At 47.4% G+C, this 17,240-nt stretch overlaps 2 protein-coding genes across 8 annotated transcripts in view; one reads left to right on the top strand and one right to left on the bottom strand.

The window, feature by feature from the left end:
* ZNF516 (zinc finger protein 516) overlaps positions 1-14,214 on the bottom strand; it is a 137,799-nt gene extending 123,585 nt beyond the window's left edge. For 2 of the 7 annotated variants that reach the window (XM_008013751.3, XM_037988015.2), the window contains exon 1: positions 10,372-10,474. The gene's annotated coding sequence lies outside the window, so the exon portion shown is untranslated. Of the gene's footprint in view, positions 1-7,740; positions 7,834-9,624; positions 10,079-10,101; positions 10,210-10,371; positions 10,475-10,897; positions 11,113-13,648; positions 13,758-14,093 lie in introns of those variants that run through there. The other 5 variants (XM_073006233.1, XM_008013752.3, XM_008013753.3 and 2 more) reach the window with 5 other exon arrangements.
* A 225-nt stretch (positions 14,215-14,439) lies between these two features.
* ZNF516-DT (ZNF516 divergent transcript) lies at positions 14,440-16,258 on the top strand. The gene is given in 3 exon segments (XM_008013748.3): positions 14,440-14,742; positions 15,234-15,480; positions 15,483-16,258. Coding segments are annotated over 3 exon segments (471 nt in total). The 5' UTR covers positions 14,440-14,658; the 3' UTR covers positions 15,623-16,258.
* The last annotated feature ends 982 nt before the right edge of the window (positions 16,259-17,240 follow it).

Here is a 17,240-nt window from a genome sequence, read left to right as displayed (position 1 = left end):
CTGCAAATACAGACCCAGGCTTCTGAGCTGAGGAGGGTCTGGCTCAAGCCCCTTTTGGGCTTCATGGGAACTGCACGTGGGCTGACCTAGAATCCAAGGCCACTGAGCCCGGTCAGAGGCAGGACAGGACCAAGTCCCACCAGCTCACTGGGATGGCTACAGGTGACCCAGGATCTTTTTGGCATCAAATTCTCTTTAGATCATTCTCTTAAGTTTCTCATTTGTGATGAATTAGTCAAAACTTCTGCTTATTTTCAGAACAGAGCAGGCCCGCAGACAGGCTGGGGACCCCAAAGGCGCAGACAGCCTGTCCCAAGCCCCTCTTGGATGATGCTTCCAAAACCCCAGCCATCTAGAAAGAGGAAGGGTGGAGGGACACGGGTCTCCCATAGTGTCATCTCTAAAGCTCTATCATCCCAAATGGCTCGGACCAACACGAAACGAACTCCACACATGGTAACAAGCATGACAAGGGTCGGGACACCCAGGGAGATGGCCCAAAAGGTGGGCTGCTTAATAACTGGTGGGGAGACTTTGATGAAGTTACTTACCTGGGCAGGCCTCAGTGTCCTCTCGGGTAAAAGGGGGTGGGAATTACTACCTGTTTCCTAAGACCTGTGCATACTGAATAACACATATAAAGAACTCGAAGTAACTCTCTGTTCATAGTAGGCACTTGATCAATGTTTGTTGAAAGGAAATGAGAGCTGGTGGGCTATTTATTTGGGGAACTAGTTATTGAGACATTTGCCCAATTTGATTCAAGTTCGTAAGTTCGTAATGAAAACAGAATTTATATTAATTTAATGGGAAACAGTAATGTTGAAAACTTATATCATACTGTCATCGTGATTCAAAAAGTAGCTCTCAATACCTTGTATTTTGTTCTTATGCCCTTGGCTTTTTGTATCAAAGTAACTACAAGGAACTACTTTCCAAAAGCTACAATACCATTTGCCGTAAGAATGTTACTAAAGGCACCATCTATGTAAGAATACATAACCTGTATTAAAACAACCAGTATTAAAGTCAACATTTAGAAGTTTACCTTAGCACTAATGCTAAAAGAGGCATTTCCTTCATGTGAGAACTGATGCATTTTTTTCCTGAGAGTCAATGCAACACATCAACGGCTATGTTTTGCTTTTTGTTTTAGGTGCCAGAAAGTTCACATCCGAAGTTTTGGTTCACATCTACCAATGGGAGGGAATCCTAAGATGTACATATGTGATCCAGCTTTTCCCCTCATCGAAATCTATTATTCCACTGCCCGTTCTTATTTTTGTTTGTATTTTACTACAGATAGTCTCCAACTTAGGAAAGTTTGACTCACACTTTTTCAACTCTACCAGGTGAAGAAGCCACAGGCAGTCAGCAGAAAGCAGTGAGCTGCTCCCTCTGCAGGCCCAGCAGCGGCAGCCCCGCGATCTCCAGGGTGGACACTGGCACTTCACAGTGACCTGCGCTTCCAGGTGCCCTTGCCCAACCATCAGCTAACATTTACCAATTCCAAGCACAGGTAAGGTAGGTGAGGCTATGCTACCACGTTCAGTAGACTGAGGTATATGAAATGCATTTACGATTTAACAGTATTTTCAACTTAGGATGGGTTTCCGGGAAGGCAGCCCTGTCGTAAGTTAGGGAGCGTCTGTCTGTATCTAACGTGTGACCTTACGTGCACACTTCATTCCCTCATAGGTAGAAACAAGCAAACTATTATTACCAACATACAAATAGTGAGATTTCCATGGCCAGATACTCAAATGAGCCTGCAAAAATCCTCACACCACAGCCTACAGGATGACGTCCATAAATCACTACACTGATTTGTCTTTGCAGTTCTTCATTTACATTGGTCCTATTTTGAGAAATGTCTAGAAAGGTAGCAACATCACCTTGTACATAGGTTCAGGTAAATAATGAAAAGTACTCAGTACTGTCCTCTTAAGAAAAGGAAAAATAAATTCTAAATTTACTAATTATTTCCCCTTAAGAAAAAAAAGCTAGGGTGTTGGCTACGTTTGCTCATGTTGAGAATCCAAAGGCCACTGTTTCTTAAGTGGCTCTTGCACAACAAAGAAAAACTACCAGCTCCCCGGCCCAGCTGCCTGCTTTGCTGGAGAAGGCAGGCGGGGTAGAGATTCTTCCAGGAGGTGTTCAATAATCTGCAAAGGTCCAGACAGCAACCCGGGGCAGACACAGCTCAACCCGGCCAACCCGACCATCGGAAAGGAAGGAGGAGAAGGCACGCCTTCCTGGGTTCAGCTCTCTGGGGTCCCCAACACTTCCTCTTAGTGGCCATCTTGTCCACCGGCACCAAAGCTGAGCTCAGAGGAAAGCACCTGCCCTGATCCAGTCTGTCTCTGCCGCCTCCCTGCCCACTCCTGTGCGACGCTCCCTCTCGGCATCTGTCCGTCATCGGCATCTGTCCGTCATCGGCATCTGTCTGTCATGGGGCATCTGCCGCACCACACCGCAAACCCACCAGTGCCAAATGTCCCCGTCAGCCGGCCCACCCGCACTTCATCTTGCTGGCTTAAGAAAGTGAGTCTCAGGGCCCAGCAGTCTACCAGAACTGACCTGGTCTTCTCTGACCCCTTTCCCTATGACTTTTTGATGACTTTTTTTTCTTTTAAGATTTTCTATATCTGACATTGGTCACTTACACTCTGTATTTACTGTACTCTTATTAAAAATACGTTACTGTTGGTGATAACCATTGGGTTTCCCAAGAAAACCTGTATCCTGGCACCCACTGCAGGGCTGGGAATCTGTGCAGACAGCTGCCTGGTCTTTGGTGACCAGATTTTCCACGTTCCTCCTTGAGCGCTGCCATGTGACAGCAGCCTCAGACGGCAACAACTGGTCCAGTACCCAACTCGCACAATATCCCCGTGGAAAGATGCAAACATTTACTCAATATGTTTCTCTCTGTGGAGCAAGCTCTAAGCATCCAAGTGAAGCTCAAGGGGGGCTCTCTCCACACTGCCCTAAACACCTGGTTATATGCCGGGTCCACACTTGGCAGTGCTGACTCAGCACAACAACGAGCTTACCAAGTTCCTTTTCAGAGTGGACTTTCACCTCCCCTTATCCTGTGCATTCAGCACGGTGTATGGAGAAAAAGGCTAAGCTGGGAATCAGGATGCCTGGGTTTGAGCTCTGCACCATTCCTGCGGCCTTGGCTCAGTTATTAAATCTTTCTACATTTCAGTACCTGTAATATGTCAGGATTCACTCACAAATCATCTCTAAGTTTCCTGCAGTTATAACACATATATGATTCTCTATATTAACCTTCTAAAACAAGTCCAAATACAAATAACGTAAATTTACAAAGAAATGTAAACAATCATGAAAGCAAATGCTTCCCTTCATGGTCATCACACTGAGTCAATGGAACACTCCTAACAAACATAAAACCATACTCTAAAATGGCAGCCGCCCTAACCCTGCTTGGGCCAAGAAAGTGCAGTGTCATCACCTACCACCTTGTAGGGATCTAAATGGAGGTTTCGTGGTCCAAAACATCTAAAAATGCTTTCCACAATGGTCTACCATTCCCCAACAGGATTTAAGGAGGGCTGCCTAAAACGCACACCCTCAATGGCCCCCTTAATGTTCACGGCTGGTTTGTAAAAAAGCAAAAAACCTGGTTTGTAAATCATCTCCCACACACATGTAAAATCCCAAATTCTAATTGTAATAACTTTCTTTTTTAATCAATACCTATACTTTGAAATATGTAAATATTAGGAAAATTAACCTTACTTTCTAAAGTTCAAATTCTTAACAGCCCATAATCTTTCATCAACCTAGAAAATAACTGACAAGCCAATCTTCCTGCAAAACCATTAACAGATTCTGCTTTTCTGTCACCAGGGTAATTTACTGAGGCTAATTTTAATCCTACCACTAAACCACTAATCCCATGACTCTACAGAATTGTCCCCAAGTTTATGTTGCTACGGCAAGTACTTTCACATGAGGAATTCACTTACTTATTAATACTGTTTTATTTTTTAAGTTGGTTTTAGGAATGAGATCATCTTGCTTGCGTCTCATTTTAAAAAGTAAAAAGCCATTTTTGAAAAAAGGAAGGCACGTGAGCACCTGGGGTTGGACTGCACTCAACACAACAACGTTAATGTAAATTATGCTTGGTGTTACTCAAAAGGACAAATTATCATCATTATGCTAATGGTCATGCTAAAGACATGAAAAGCTTTGAAATGATTCATCTAAATCTGGTGGGAATATGATCATCAATGTGAATGATGGTATTTTCTCAAACTGGCATAAAAATGTTCTGTCTGTGTCACTGATAATGTCAATATAAATGATGCATCACCAAAGACAACGTGTACTCACACGCTCTACGCTCATGTTCCCGGAGCAAAGCCCCAGCCCACCTTTCAGTCCACATATGCTTTGCTTTGGGGACACACATGTGGATGAGTAGAAATTTGTTTACTTCTTTTGTAAAACAGAGAAAACCGGATGATTAACGCTAACAAGACTGAGACAACGAGAGAGGTGTCTGGAGACACATTTGCTTTGGTGTCGACTCGACAGCCATACAGAACGTTTAAAATGGAGGTGGAATCTTCTGTGGCGTTCCGTATTAATAAACTCCTGCAACACGGCTCTTATGCGAGCCACCCTGTGAATTCAACACAGGTCTCCCCAAAAACCCAAACCAGCATGTGTAAACAAAACATAGCCTAAGTGAAAACATCTCAGTTCTGCCTGTAGATAATTCCAGGGCAGTGCCACAGAAGCTCAGGAGAACTATTAAACAGGACTGTCCATTTGTTCATTAATTCACTTCTTTAAAAAAAAAAAAAAAAAAAAGATGGAGACAAAACCTAAGTCGTTACGACAAAAATAATAATAATAAACATACTTTTTTGCTCTAGATTAAAATCACTGGAATAATCAGGAACTAAACAGTGAATCTTCTCTTTCAGACCTGCCCAACTCTTAGCCTTATCTGTGACCAGCAGAAGTCGTCTTAACCACTCATATTGAAGTCTGTGTTTTCCTGAATTAACACAGTCACTCAGCATTGAACGGCAAACTATTTCTCACAAAAATTATATCAGGGGAAAAAAAAGTGAAACTTGTTCACTACACCCTTAAGTATCAACTGAGTAAGAATCTGCTAAAGCCACAAACGACCTCTCTGTACAACTTCCAATGCAGCATTTACTGTACTAAATTTCAAAGAACATTCTCAAATGCTGAAATAAATCAATGCCCAAACACAGCGTCTCGTCAGCTCATGCAATATAGGTTAAATAGTACCATATGGCAAAGACAGACACATGCTGCCCTTTTCTGAAACAAAGAAAAAAATTCTTAAACAAATGTCCTTTACTTTCACATGGGAAGAGTGAGGGATTAGAGAGTTCTTCAAGTGTTAATAGTGCTGAAAAATTTTTAACTCTTAGCCATTAACAAGAAATTATAGTTTTAATAGAGAACCTTGATTTTTAAGCCTGTCTTTAACTGTGTCCTGAAAACTAACACCACATCTTCCTCCACGCACACCATCTCCTAAAAAAGCAAGAAAATAACAGGACAGCTGTATCCTGGAGGCTGAGCCGGCACCAGTAACTTCCCAGGGCGGCGAGCGACGTTGTCTACCTGGTTTTCAAGGAAAAAAAACACCAGATTCCCTCTGCCTTGAAAATAACAAAACACACAAAAATCTCATCCTATTTTCACCACTCAGTTGAGGAATTGTCTGGATTTCACAATTATATATGATATATATCTCTTCTTGCCCCAGTAAATTCTGAGATTCTACAGACTTTATTTACTTCCTGACCAAGGTTGGGGGGGAAGGTACAGAAACAGGAATACAAAGTAAATCTACCAGAATTAACAAAGAGTTAAAATACAGTATATGGTAAGATGTATCTAAACCTACTATGGTTGTCTTTTAAATAATTTTTCCTACTCTCCTGCTTGTGTTTTAGTCATTACTTAACATATATTTACATGTTTGCTTTCTAAAAATAGTTGCATTTCTAATTACTCCTGCTTTGTAATTTTCAGTACCATTTGAATTAAAGATTAAATGCCAGATCTTTTTTGGAAATGACTTTTAAGGCATGTTGAGAGCCACAAATTACACTTCTTTACAATTCGAATGTATACCACTGGAAAACATCTCATGCTAGACATAAATACGATGATGGCTCTAGCTTTGGAAAGAGAAGCTTCAGCTGTTCAAGTCACGTGTGGCCAGATGCAGAGCATAAGGAATGCAAAACAGACAGTTGCAACTGCTGGTTTTTACCAGTCCATCTAAAATACACTTCATATACTTTAGTGGATACTAGAAATTTCAAATACAAACAATGCATTTATAGCCCCTATAAATGTACCCTTCTTTATACTATTTATAGCTATTTAAGTCATTCCCCTAAAATATTCTTGTTAGAAAAAATTATTTTTAAAATAAAGATACTTTTTAAAGAACAGAAGGAGACATTCTAAAGTCAAAGTTGTTCTTTATTCCTCCTCCTCCCATAAGGTTAATTTTATTAATCATTCATAAATGTAAGTATTTGGTATGATTCTTTTCTTAAAAGGGGTTTGTGACTTTTCAAAATTTCTGAAAATCAAATGATTTTGATAGTTCTTGTCCAATGGTGGGTGGGAGGGTGGTCTTAACTGAGGGCAGAGGTCATTCCTCTATCAAAGAGAACGTCCTGCCCCACTCCCAAAATCACTGGTTCCTGGGACCAGAGAGAACCGAGGCCAGGGCTTCCATTTGAAAAACGCTATCTTCTCTATGGCCCCTAGATACATTCCCATCATAGGCTGCTGCCACTACACTTTCGGCCAGTCAGGTGGAAGGACTGAGGATGAGAGCCCCAGGAGGGGAGGGAGAAGAAGGGAACAGCTACACTGTCCGCTCATGCCACCAGTTAGCCACCAGCCCAAAGGGAACCTAACCAAACAGTGGAACAATCAAATAATCACTGCTGCACAAACAGAGGCTTGTCCACAGCCCCCACCTCCATCTGCCTCTGAGAACCTCCACATCCCTCGGTGCCTCTCATACACAGGGAGATGCAGTCCAACCATCACCCACTCAGACCTCACAACGGATGCACAGTCTGACACTACAATTCACTTGAAAAATGCAAAGCTAAATGACATGCAGTTCCCAACAACAGAGTAGGGGCCGCTTCCAAGGTCCTGTGAGCTAAACACAGTAATAAAATTAGTCCTTCATGTTTAGCCATTAACAGTGCTGGAAGTGAAGCTCTAAGGTGCCAAATCGCAGGCAGCCAGGAAAGGCCTTTTTGCAGGATGCTAGTTAGGCAGTAAATGCAAATTCAGGGAAGTAAGGAAGTGCTAAGGAAGTCAGAGCGGCACACGTCCAGCTCCCTGAGCAGTGAACAAACCCACAGATATTCCTTGCACTACGTTCAGTAAGATACGCAACTGAACTTTTCCACAGCTTCTAGAACTTTTGAGGGGGAGGGGTCGGGACAGCAGAGAAACGCATTTTTGAAAGAACTGATTGTGTCAGAATAGCTTTATCCAAGCACTAAAATGTATAAACATTCACAGCATGAAAGATGTCTGCTTTTGAAGAAGAAATGTTACTTCCAAGTTCAAGCATTTATAAAGCAGATACCTAATCAAATAAATTTAACTTTCTTCCATTACAGTTATATTCCTAATAATTAAATCCATGTCTATCACTGAGAAACTTACACATCTCCAGTTAAATTTGGCCAGCTGAAAACCAAAGAGAAAGTTGATCGTGTTTCCTGCACATTTAACAGCAATGCCTTCTTCAGTCAGAATCTAGTAATAAGCGAAATATCATTTTTAATTAGGTAATTAACACAAGTCCTTTTCTCCTAAATTGAAAATGGAGTAAAAAACAAAACAATGCACGTCTTCAACATTTAAACAAGCATATTAGACAGGAAAGTGCACACGTTTGGACAAGCTCCCTGCTGCAGAATGCAGTCAGCTTGTATTTCAGTCTCTATCTCTACGGCATTAAGGTATAATGCAGCTGAAACTCTAAACACAGTCTCCAGTCAGACTTACAACCACTCCCACCAAATTCTTTTTAAAAGATGCCTTCTCTTAAATTATGAATAAGACCAACGTGTATTCTGGAAAATGAATAAATAAAAATCCACAACCACCCAATACAATAGTACTAGTTTTTCAAGAATAATCCATGACTAAACTCTACGTCAATTGCTAGGCCATGTTATCATTTTTCCCCATTTGGTAAGACTGAAAACCATCTGTTGGAGCATACCTCATTTCAAAGTATTCTTTAAAGAAGTCTCCTTTCCTTTTCCACATATGTTGCTAAACTTAATCACATCAAATGCTTCACTTATAAAACTCAAATATCTCCTTGCAGGAGGAAGTTAGGTAAATGGAGTTAAAAGTTTCATTTATGAAAGCGAAGACAAAGTGCTTTTCACATTGTGACCTCTTTTCAAAGACCTCTCTCATTCCCTTCAGTCAATTTTGGTCTCTGGGACAACATCTTACACAAAAAAAAAAGTTAGAAATGTAGGACTTCAGGGTTCCAGGAAAAATAAAATCTCTGAATTAGTAGACTCTGAAGGTTGTTTACAAATAACAATGGGAAAACATTGGTGAGGTAAACTATTCTCAGGATGTCAACAATTCATAGCAGACACATTTCTCAAAGTTCTTGATCTAGTGTATTTCAGGATATTAAGCCATTTGGAAAGATTATTCTAATAAACAAAAGCTTTCAGAAATAAAAATAAGCAGAACTCCCATCTCTCTGTGCATTGTTGAAAGCTGTACACACTAAACCTGCTATTTTGGTGTTGTGTTTCATTTTAGAGAGGCATTCCCGTTCCTCTTGGTTAGTTTTATTACAGATCCACCGGGATTATTATTTTTTTAGAAGGTTAATGTGCTCTGGTGTTTCACTATATTCAAATTAGCAAGTGTAAGAAAACAAAGCCATACTAATGAATTAAGAAAAACATTAGACATGCTTGTACCTTACACCAAAATTCAAATTCAATTACCGAAATACTTGTGAGTCTTACACAGAGTTGAATTCATCCCAGAGCCCATTCAAGATGGCCATGGGGGTCACTCCTGTGAAACTAAAGATGTCCTCCTATAAGTAACCCATCTCTCAAACTCCTGACACCATGGCAGGCTCCTACGCAGCTTCACTCTCCAATTTTACTAAGAGGGGGCGAGGGGTTCTCAGACCCATGCACAATAGTGGTGTGCGGTATATTTAATTCTGGCTGGCCTGTGTAAATATAAATAACAGTTACTTGACGACATAATCAAAGAACGTAAGTGAAAATGAAGCTGGAACAAATGACAAAATGAGCTCTTTTTATTTTACATGGTAGTAAGCAGTATCCCAATAAATAACATGCCTGCCTAGCTCTTTTAAGTAACACATCCCTAAACCAAAATACTTCAATCATATTAATAGGTTGGTTTTCAAAAAAAGCTGAAAAAGCTCCTTTTGGGAGGCTAGCCACCTTTGCATCTACTGGAGTCATTATCTTTAATAGTATTTAGTCCATAGCCCCATGGTGAACGTATATCACTCAGCTTTTAAATCACCTTCAATCAAGATTCGAGACTGCATAGCAGGTTGACAGGGGCAATGCCTTTCTGCTGTATGTGTAAGTCGGATCCCCACTAAAGTTCCTTTTGTGACTTGCTGGTTAAGTCAACACGGCGAGTGGACCGGAGGGTCCGAGGGCTCCGTCCTTTGTTACGCAGGGGACACCCCGGAAGGCCAGCTCAACGCCCACGGGCACATCTGGGCTTTTCCAGACAGTCCACAGAGCCATCCCCGGCCTCTTTACCGCCGAGACACTGTGAGGTCACACAGGCAGGACACAAAACCCGCACGCAGCAGCCCCTCGCGAGGCGCCCCGAGCCCGGGTGCCCACCGCCAACTCCCACCCCAAATCCGCTCGCGGGCGCAGGACCGGTTCAGGTGTGAACACTTATGTAATCGTCCTCGGGGCCACGCCTTTCCCACCGCCCCACCTCCGCCAGAACAAAGTGAAGTTTAAAATAGAAACCAATTACCTGGCCTCCGCCGCGCCTCGGCCCCCGGAGCCCGGTCCACGCCGCCGCGCGGACCCCCGCCTGGCCCGGAGCCCCGCGCAGACCCCAGTTCCGGACCGGACCCGCCCCCCTCCCCGGCCCCGGCCCTCCACACCCCCATCCGCTCGCTCCCCCTCACCCCGCGGCCTGCCCTTCCCCCCGCAGCCCCCTCTCCTCCTCCGGGCCTCGCTCCCGCCCCCGCCGGCTCCCCGCGCCCGCCCCGCTCGCCCCCGCCCCCCGGCCCGCACAGACCCCCGCCTTTGTTATGGTGCGAAGTTGGGCTGTGGGTCCGTCTCTTTCACTTCTTGGGTTACAGTGCAGCCGTGTGACGTCCGCTCCACATGACGGGGGCGGGGGGCGGGCGCCGGGGGGCGGGGGCGGCGGGCCAGGCCCTCCCCGTGCTTCTCCGCCCCTTCCCGCCCCGCCCACGGCCCTCCTCCTGGCAGCCCAGCAACAAGCGGCCACCGCCCCCACCCCGGGGCGGGCAGGTGAGTCCCCCCCGCCCCGACCCGCCCCCAGCCCACACGGCCGCCCCACGCTCCCGCCCCTGGCCCCCGGCCCCCGGCCACGCGAGCCCCAGGACCCTCAGTAGCGCCCCAGCGCCGCTGCAGCTCAGACACACCGAAATAGGAATGATTTAATCCAACGACACCTCCCAGGGCTGCCCAGTCCCGGTTCCGCCAGCTCCTCAGATTGGGGAGGGGCAGAATCAGGTGGAACTCGGATTGGGGGGCGGAAATGGCCCGAGTGGGAGGGAAGGCGCGGGGTCGGATGCTACCTTGTAACCGAGTTAGGTTCCTGCAGAAAGGAAGGACGAAGGTCACCCACGGACCCTCGGGTGACCTCGGCGCGGCCTGGTGGCCAGGAACACCTGCGCGTGGACGAGGTCCCTTCCAGGGGGTCTCCCTGCAGGGGTCTCCAGGGAGGAAGTGGGCACGTGGGTCCTTAACCTCTCCATTGCATCATCCCCATCCCGGTGGGTACAGAAGCGCAGCAACCCCGCGATGCTCCCGGAAGACACCGCGTCTCCAACATTTACACGGAGATGCTGCTCGGCTCAGGTCGGGTCCGTACGCTTCCCGAGGTGCGTACTACGAGAGCCACACACATCACTACCGATATTCCTGGGAAAGTCGGTGCCACAGTAAGTCAGCTGCAAGCGTGGGGTGGCCGGTGACGCGTTCTGCCCGTGAATACGCTCATTGTGCAGGGCAGACGCAGCCAGGGCGCAGCGTTCAGGAGGCGGGTGGGCAGCCGAACTTTCACTAGCCACGAGCGCTTCACCTTCTAGAATTTGCCAGGGACTAAGCATCAACTCCCAGTGAGAAAATAAAATGTGAAGTTGGAAGACACATGCTGCCCTTCACTTTTGTACGGAGTTCACATCAGTTTCAGCAATCCGCGTTCTCAGTTCGCTTTGCCCGGGAGAGTGGGCTCCATCACCTGGACCAAAAACGCACCAGGGCGCGCCTGCCCGGGGCAACGAGGCCGAAGAAACCGCACGTTTCGAGTCCCCCGTTGCTGAGAAACAATCACAGCCCTCCTCTTTTCTTTCCCTTCTGCAGGTTCCGACCTGAATCCGAAAGTGCTTCTAAATCCCATGCTTCACAGAACGTTCGGAAGGGGAGGCGCTCCGTGGGGGCTGCTGCGTGCCCATGTAGCTGAACTGACTCGAATAAAAGCGTGTCCACGTCTACATCACACATCTGTGTAAATGCAGAAGCCTGCGGATGCGCGGAGCTGGCCAGACTTCACAGTGTGCAGACACATGGGCTCATGCACGCGCGCGCGCTCACACACACTCACACCCCAAATTACCTCCGGGATGGAGAAAGCCGCTGCGGATTGGCCAGCAGAGCCGTCACTCATGCCCAGGGGGCAGGGAGACTTCGCAAAGCTGTTTCCTTTTTTTTTTTTTTTTTTTTTTTTCCTCTGCTCTCCTCCCTACCGTTTCATTTAATGGTAAAACAACAGCAGAGCTCTGAAAGTTAACCATCTGCGCGGAGTTTGCCTTCTTTAAGGAGGGAGGCGTCAGACGATATCCATTTAAATATATTTTGTACTTCCACAAAGGATGGAAAGAGAAATTAACGAAGGGAGTGGAGGCGGAAAGGGAGCTCCGAGTAAGAAGGAGGGGTCATCCCGCGGGGGGGGGGAGGGGGCGGGGGCCGAGGGCCAACGCAGGGGAAAGAGTTGTTCTCTACACCGAAAAGGGACTTTGACCTTCCATTGATCTCTCAAAATTAAAAAATGTTTCTTCACAGGTCAGATTGCAACAAACGCTCGTTCCTAATTTATGAACTCGTCGTTTTGATTTTATTATTTAAGCATGCGCCAGCAATCGTGTTTCCTTAAGAAAGAACTGACCTATTTTTGGCTGGAGATAAACGATCATGTTAACAGATGTTAATCTTGTAATCTGTTTTTCCTGTAAGCACTTTACCTACCCGGGTTCCAGACCTTAAAAATAACATCTTTTCCAAAAAGACCTGACGTCACAATTCACTCCCTGAAAAATCACACTCCCCCTCCAGTTTCTTCCCCTGCAATGATTTCAAAGACATTAAATCTTTTCCACTTTATAAATGCTGATCTGTTCTGCCTCTACTCCCACAGGCTCTGATTTGCATTTCAAATTCCACAGGTTACACCAGTCGCCTTTTCAAAAAATGTAAACCAACAATGAAGCAGCAAATGGCTTTTTGTGCATCTGGATTAAATAAAGCACAGAATGAATATATTTGAAAAGAGGACTGCGCAAGTTGATCTTTGCACACCCAGAGACCCAGTGACTCTTTATCAGCGGAATGAGTAAGACACACAGCCCCCAGAGCTCCCTGTCTGATCCCGGTCTGCTGCGGGAAGCTTATTAACGCTGATAATAGATGGGGCTGACTTACAGACCCACATTTTTCGGATAAAAGGCTGGTTCTCTCTGGTCCCTAATTGCGGGGGTCCACTGGCTTTCCTCACCGCACACATAAACTGCTGCTCTTAAATACCCCACTCGCCTGCAGTTTAACAAACTTATTCATACAAAGTTTCTTTAAAACTTGAGGCGGTTTAATCTAAATACTGATCGTAACTATTCAGTCTGTTAGTTCTCCCTGGAAATGGCAGCGGAGGCGCCTCCCCCCACCTCCCGCCCAACCACACACACCCCACCGCATTCTTCCTTCATACACCCGGGTTCATCTCGCCACGGAGGCCTCCCCCACCCGCACCCGGCGGGGCGCAACTCCGAGGAGTCCCTGCCCACCCCTCTCCGAGTCGGTGCCAGACCCTCGCCCCCACCCCCCCGCCCGAACTTCCCTTCCAGGACCTCTCACTTCTTTAACGTTAGGGTCACTTAGAAGCTCCCCGCAGACTGGCAAGCAGCCGGGGAGGGGGCCGTAAAAAACAAGGCCACCCCCCCTCCACGCAAATACGTCCCCTAGGCAGCAGCGCGCGGTGCCCACAGGCATCGATCCCATCCGCCAAACCCTTAATAATTGAAGCGGCTCCTCGGGCCCGCAGCCCCATCACCCACCTTCATTAGCCGGAGCGTTTTACTTTAAAGTAAGGCAATTTGCTCTTTGTCTCCTAATGGATGGAGAGCGCATCCGAGCTCCCCTCCTCCCGCGTCGCCTTTGACGAGGTGTACAAAGCCAGAGCCTCTTCCGCGCTCCCACCCCGGCCCCCACCCCGCCCCTCCACTGCGGTAAAAACCACCTCCCGGGCGCTCGCCCCGCCGCCCGAAGTTGCATCTTCCCCTATCCTGGAATTGCAGAGCAGAGCAACTACCCACAGGGAAAGCCAAGTAGCCCTCCCCGCGCCCGGGGGGCCCCTCCCCGGCGCACCCCCCTCCCCGGCGCCTCCCCACCACCCCCAGCGGCGCACACCGGAGTCCGGGGCACGTCGGGGCTCCGGGCCCCGCGCCCACCGCCCGCCCGCGGCCCCTGCGGCGCAGCCCTCCCCCCTCCCGCGGCCCCTACCTTGGCGGGGAAGCGGCGGGCCTGGGGAGGAGGACGCGCACGCCCCGCGCATCTGAAGGTGAAGCCGAGCGCCCGCGGCGCGGAGCCGAGCGCTGCACTAGACCGACCGCGCCAGCTGCGCCCGGGCGCGGGGGACGCGCGAGGGCGCGCGGGGCCCACCACGCGCCCGGCCCCCTCCCCGCGCCGCCCGCGCGCGCCCTGGACGCGCTCGCCCTGCGGGGGCCCCGGCGCCGGCCGGGCTCCGGGGGCTGCGCGGCACGGAGAGGGGGCCGGGCGCCCACGGCCCGGCGCAGGCCGGAGGCTTCCCCCAGCCCGGGAATGGTCTGCCCTGTAGGAAACGCACACTCCACTATTGTCTCATCAGCACAAAGTTCTGCCACACTGCGGGGACAGTCTGGAGGCTTGCAGTGACTCAGACACAGCCAATTCCTCCCCTAATAGCACTGAATCACGATTCCAGCGGCCAGTGGTCGCCCCTCGTCAAGGTCTAAGGCTGCGGCAGCCCCGGCTCCCGGAGGCCGTTTCCGCGCGCACACGCGCATCCATACGTACAGACGTGCTCGGGATGCGGGTCCCGCCGGCGGGCACCTGGGCACTGCGCCCCAGCTGGACTGAAATGGGGACACCCCTTCGGGGGTCCCAGCTGCGTGTGCATTACACACGGCGTAGCGTGTGCGTATCACTCAACTTCCTGGTGAATGCCTCTGGGGGTGTTCAGACGCAGGATCAATACATTAAGTCCTGAATCAAGGGTCACAGAGGTCCCGCTGGAAAGACTTCAAACAGCGGCTCTGCCACATGGCCATTTAAAAATGAAGGGGTTGTTTACTGGTAGCCTTCAAAGTTCAACTCTTATTTTTCTGTTCTTAAAACTTCATTTCTTCACCTCACCTACTCCCCACGGGCAGTAGTTAGTTGTAGTAAGTTGAGTCTGGGACTGGAAATCCCAATTTGACTCCCAAATGCTCTCCTGGTACAGGGCAGGGAGGGCTGGGGTGGGGGAGGGGAGGGAGGGCGCGCGGGGGCGGGGGAGGGGAGGGGCGGGTCGGAGCGAGCGAGGGCGAGCGCCCCTTCACCGCCGGTGACGTAGACCCGGGGAGCTGCGGCCTGCGGAGGGGTAACACTAGCTTCTCCCACCAGGCTCCTGGCCATATTGTTCTCCTTCTCCTCGTGATAACTCCGCAGTGGAGGTGGATTCCGTCCAAGACGCCCAACGTGGCTCCGCGCAGCAGTCAGCGCTGCAATCCTGGCGGTTACCTCCGCGGCGGCGTCTCCCTTTGCGCCTCACACTCGCAGCCCGCGGCCCTCCCCAACTTAGGGCGTTTACAAAAGAAACTACTCCAGACGCGCTGCAAAGGGAGGCGCTTGTGCCCGAATGCTGGAGCTCAGCCGCGGGGCCATTCTGCATGTGTGATGTTTTGGGGGGCGGTCAGGGAGACCGGTTTGGGGGGCAGACAGGGAGAACCTCTGCGATGAAGGATCCGCGAGTCCTAAAATGTAAGCTCCGTGTGACTGACGAGCTGCACTGATTTGGAGAGCGGGCGTGTTAAAGGTCACGGACAATTGTTGCTGGTTTCAGCATGAATGCCTAAGTGGGATGTATTCTTCAACAGTCACATTTAAGTCTGATTCACCGAAAAGTATTGACGTGCCCACCATTCATTTCAGTACACTGTGAAAATGCACAAAGAAAGTATCCCCAAATTCAATTAATGACAAAGCTATAAATGGCTTGTATACACATATTATTACATACATGTAGGTAGTAACAAAGATTAAAAATTGAAGACTTGACACTTTAATAGCTTTTTGGTAGGATTTTGGAATGAATATAAGTCAGTGCTATAGACCTACATTTGCATTCTTGGGTCTATTTAAAAGTACAATCTTGCACTAATAATTTCCATGTGTTGAAAAGGGACAAGGTAGATCATTGAATGGTGATCAAGACTTCCAAACCCCTCCACATAAAACTGTAAAATGTTCATGACTTGCTTCCTTTTTGTAGCCGGTTTAGGGCCCTGTCTTAAGTCACCCACGTGTGATTTCACTCAGGGCATTGTCTACAATAATATTGTGCTTTTAAACGATTTCCTTTCTTACACATTTATCTACAACGCATGTGAAATCTGAGAGCGTACTTTGATGGATGAGCAAGAGTTAAGTCCTGGTGTCTGGTGTGGCAGACCTAGAAAATGGCAGCTGGAGAGCCAGCATCATTTTGTTACAACTGAAACGTGTTCACATTGATTGTACACAAGTCACTGGTGGTTGTTCATTTGTCAATGCACTATTCCTAGCTCACTCCACACACACACAAAAAAGGTGTAAAAATCAAATGTTAATACAAGTTTCCATACTATTCCTGTAACCATATTTAGCGTTGCCAACATTTCAACAGTCTTAATGGCTTCAAACTCTTAAAGTAACCGTTAGGCAGTAAGGACACTGCCCTTGGAATGGCCCAGGAGAGCTTCTCCTCTTTTGAAATTAAGTAAATTATACTATTTGGATGGAGCAAAGTCAGCAGTATTAACGGTTGAATATTAATGGTTGATTTTGGCTACTTGTTTTCTTTTAGTGATATGTGATATTTTACACATGTATGGAGCACATGTATTTGTTACAAGCGTAGAATGTCTAATGATTAAGTTGGGGTGCTTAGGGTACTCATCACCTGGGGTATTTATTGTTTCTATGCGTTGGGAACATTTCAAGTTCTGTCTTCTATCTATTTTGAAATACACAATCCATTGTTATTAATTGTAGTCCCTCTAGTCTGCTACCAAATATTAGAACTACTCATTCTATCTAACTGTATGTTTATACCCATTCACCAACCTCTTCATTTCCCCCTCCCACCCTCTGTAATTTTATAACAGACAATAATTTTGGTTAATGAAATAAATGGGGGAAAAAAGCATTTTCCCTTGCTATTGTCTAATGAATTATTTGTTCAGCCTTTGGGATTCCACTTCTTTCAACGTGTGATGAAATGGTGTTCAATGGTTATGGAGTGATTGAGGACATTTAGATTAGAAAGGTTCTTGAGGACTTCCATTATAAAAAATAGCTCAGAGTAAAAACCAAAAAGAACTCCGCCCACCGCAAAAAAAAAAAAAAAAAAAAAAAAACAAGGCCTTGAGT

Source organism: Chlorocebus sabaeus, chromosome 18 (assembly GCF_047675955.1).
Source record: "Chlorocebus sabaeus isolate Y175 chromosome 18, mChlSab1.0.hap1, whole genome shotgun sequence".
Classification (NCBI taxonomy): Eukaryota; Metazoa; Chordata; class Mammalia; order Primates; family Cercopithecidae; genus Chlorocebus; species Chlorocebus sabaeus.
This window is presented reverse-complemented; position numbering and strand designations above follow the sequence as displayed.